At 56.4% G+C, this 3,537-nt stretch overlaps 1 protein-coding gene across 1 annotated transcript; it reads left to right on the top strand.

Annotated features, from left to right (window-relative positions):
- Positions 1 to 669: 669 nt before the first annotated feature.
- On the top strand, positions 670 to 1,716 carry LOC118014226 (melanoma-associated antigen 9-like). The gene is made up of 2 exons (XM_035010374.1): positions 670 to 702; positions 913 to 1,716. Exons 1-2 carry the CDS (start codon positions 670 to 672, stop codon positions 1,714 to 1,716), a joined length of 837 nt encoding a protein of 278 aa, XP_034866265.1.
- Positions 1,717 to 3,537: the final 1,821 nt, after the last annotated feature.

Here is a 3,537-nt window from a genome sequence, read left to right as displayed (position 1 = left end):
GGAGTTTTCCCAGGCCTTCCGTGGGGTCAAGGTATAGACGGAGAGGTGCGCCCATCCCGGCACAGATGGAACCCCGAGCTTGGCCATCCCTGGGGTTCCGTGCTGAGCCCTTAGACCTTTGTCAGGCGTGGGCAGATGTGGGCCCCCTCGCTTACCTTCTGTGGAGTCTCAGGGCTGCGTGGTCTTGCTGTGACCCTTTGACCTGAGGCTGTGGGGGTGGGGACCAGGCCCTGCCAGGGGAAAGAGCAGTCCCCTGAGAGGCCAAGGAGGGGACCGCCCAGCTTGGACTGGTGGGGACCTCACAGAGTCCGCCCCAGCCCTCCTGCCCCACTGGGGCCCGTGTGCTGTGCTCTGTGCCTGCACCCTGAAGTGACCCCTCCTTTTGTCCTCCCGGGGCTTCAGGAAGTCAGAGTTGAGGCCTAGGTCTGAGGCAGGAGGCTCTAAGGTCCCAGAGCAGGGGAGGTGCAGGGGAGTGCCGGTGATCAAGGTGAGGTACTTGCTCTGAGCATGGAGCCAGGGGCTCGCCCATCCCAGCCCAGAGGGGACCCCTGAGCACCCAAGCCCGACGCAGCGCACCGTCAGCTCCGGGACTTCAGGCCTCTGCTGCCTGGGCTGCACCCTGAGGAGCCATCCCACATCTTTCTTCAGGTTCAGCCCGACACAAACGCCATGCCCCTGGGTCAGAGGAGTGAGCTCTGGAAGGTGGAGGAAGACCCAGGCCCAGCCCAGGGCCTGATGGAGGCACAGCTGTCCGGGGCTGGGGAGGAGGAGGCCCCATCTCCTCCCTCCTCCTCCTCCTCCTCCTTCTCCTCCTCCTCCCCCTCCCCTTTCTCCCCCTCCACTTTCTCCACTTCCTCCTCCTCCTCCCCTTCCTCCTCCTGCTCTGTCCTGTTCCTAATCCCCCTGGGGGAGGGGTCTGCTGCTGAGTCCCTGAGTCCTCCCCAGAGCCCTCAGAGTGCCTGCCCCTCCCCCACTGCCCAGGCAGCCACGGCCTGGAGCCAGCCTGACCAGGGCTCCAGCAACCTAGATGAGGAGGGGTCGAGCACCTGGGAGGAGCCGGAAGTCACCCAACCCTCTCTCCAGGACAAACTCCACGTGAAAGTGGCTGACCTGGTAGTGTTCCTGCTCCTCAAATACCGCAAAAAGCAGCCGACCCACCAGGCAGAGATGCTGGAGATCGTCAGCAAAGATTACCGGGACGACTTCCCAGTGATCTTGGGCCAAGCCTCCGAGTGCATGAGGCTGGTCTTTGGCGTGGACGTGAAGGAAGTGGACCCCAGCGACCACTCCTACATCCTGGTCACCGTCCTGGGTCTCACCTGTGATGGGATGCTGAGCGGTGAGCATGGCATGCCCAAGACCAGCCTCCTGGTGCTGCTACTGGGGGTGATCCTCCTGGAGGACGACTGTGCCCCTGAGGGGGAGGTGTGGGAAGCGCTGGGGGTCATGGGGGTGTATGCCGGCCAGGAGCACATCATCTATGGGGAGCCCAGGGAGCTCCTCACCAAAGTCTGGGTGCAGGAAGGGTACGTGGAGTACCGGCAGGTGCCCGGCAGCGACCCTGCCCGCTACGAGTTCCTGTGGGGTCCCAGGGCCCACGCCGAAACCAGCAAGTTGCAAGTGCTGGAGTATTTGCTCCGGGTCAATCACAGGCAGCGCGGTTCCTCCCTGATCCTGTCTGAAGGAGCTGTGAGCGATGAGGAAGAGGGGGCCTGAGTCCCAGTGGCGGCCAGGCCCTTTCCAGGCTTTGGTAGGGTCAGCAGCTTCTCCTGCGGGGTGCTGGGCATGAAGTGAGGCCACATTTTGGTTCTTCCCTGTGTGTGTGAAGAGAGAGCCCCGGGAGTTCTAAGTAGGGCAGGGCCAGGGAGGGTTGGGAGAAGAAAGCAGGGTGAAGAGCCAGCCTCTCTGGGGGCCTGTTCTCTGCGATGACTCCGACATCCAGAGCTTGGTTTTCTTGAGGAAGCTCTCAAATGTTGTTCCTTGGAATAGGAGATTTAACCAGCTTCGGCAGCTAAGTGTGTGCGTGACATCCACCCCACAGCATTTGTACTTACCCAGTTCAAGAGTTTTAAGAGTTTTGTCATGTTCTGGAAATAAGGTGGGAGATCTTCCCTCCTTGTTTGGGTTCTGGAATGAAATCACAGGGCATTGGCATAGGAATTTGTTGGAAAGGCGAAAGAATGGAGTAGTCAAGTGATGGGGTCAGGAAATAGGGAAATAAAAGATCGTTCATTTTTGCTTCTTACTCCTTCTCGTCTGTCATTCTGCAAAAGTAACATAGATGCGTGCTCCCTCATTCGCTTGGTTCTTCAAGAAAGGAGGAGAAACGACATCTCAGCACAGAGGGAGCCCTGCTCACTGGCTCCTTGATTCCCAGACGTGGGCTGAGCTCTGCTCTCTGGAAGGCCCTGTGCGTGAGCAGTGAGGACACTAGGAGAGGCAGGACACGTCCCACCCTTAGGTGACTGTCTAGCAGCTGCACTCATGGCAGGAAAGTGGGGAGAGGTGCCCTGAAACCTGCAGAAGAAATGGAAGAAGAGTGAGGGAGTGCGGCTCCCGGGGCGAGTACTGCAGTGGAAGTGCCCCTGGCCTGGGTGGCTCAGGGTGTCGGGTCACTGTGATTCCTTCTGTGCAGCTGATCACCGTGAACCTGGGGGGTAACGGTGGCCCTACTCGGAGACAGGGTGCCTTAGAGGTGGGAGCAAAGTCTGAAATGGATAATTGCTCTGACAAGTTCCTTCTGGATCATGGACAAACCAGAGAGAAATCTCCTGGGTCAGGAAAAGAAGGTATCCTGCACTCTCATCCCAATGCAGTTGAACACAGTGCACAGACTAGGTGTTTTATATCCATCATCTGCAAGTATTTCTGGAGAAGTACAGTGATAGTCCTTTGAAGTGGAGCCCAGAAGACTCTAGACTGACACTCTTGTCCTGACCATGCAAAGCCAGAACCCTGACTGCATTGAAAAGTCATTTTAGTTTGATTATCTGGAGTGTAATTTGGACAGCTATAAGTAAACAAGGTCTAGGTTTTGGTGGGGGGAGAAATGAGTGAAAGGAGTGGTTTGGTGGAAGAGCAGCTGGGAGGGAGGGTAGGAGCTGGTCTTTGACTCACATTCTAGGAGCTTTGTATTGTGTCCAGCTGGGACAAATCCCTCACGCCTGAATTCCACACATATTCTCATATATCTCACATATATCCTCTGATTTAGAAAATGGGTTGAGTTTTACTTATGAAGCGCCCTCTTTGGCTGATTAGCTATTCCATGTCCTATTGAGCTGCACATTCTCTAACATGACCTGGGTAACAAAAAATACCCCAGAGGAGAGAGTGGAAGGCTCTGGGATCAAAACAACATTTGAAATCACTGCCATTCATCAAAGTTCCAATATATGCCAGGCACTGTGCAAGGTGCTTTCCATATATCACATGCATTCCTGCAGTCCTGCAAGACGGGGCTTATCAAACTCACTCACTTCAGAAAGAACCTGAGGCTCCTAGGACTTGGTCATTTTCCCAGGATCACATGGCTAG

The sequence above is a fragment of the Mirounga leonina genome, unplaced genomic scaffold (genome assembly GCF_011800145.1).
Source record: "Mirounga leonina isolate KUSES-001 unplaced genomic scaffold, KU_Mleo_1.0 Mir_101799, whole genome shotgun sequence".
In the NCBI taxonomy this organism is placed as follows: Eukaryota; Metazoa; Chordata; class Mammalia; order Carnivora; family Phocidae; genus Mirounga; species Mirounga leonina.
This window is presented reverse-complemented; position numbering and strand designations above follow the sequence as displayed.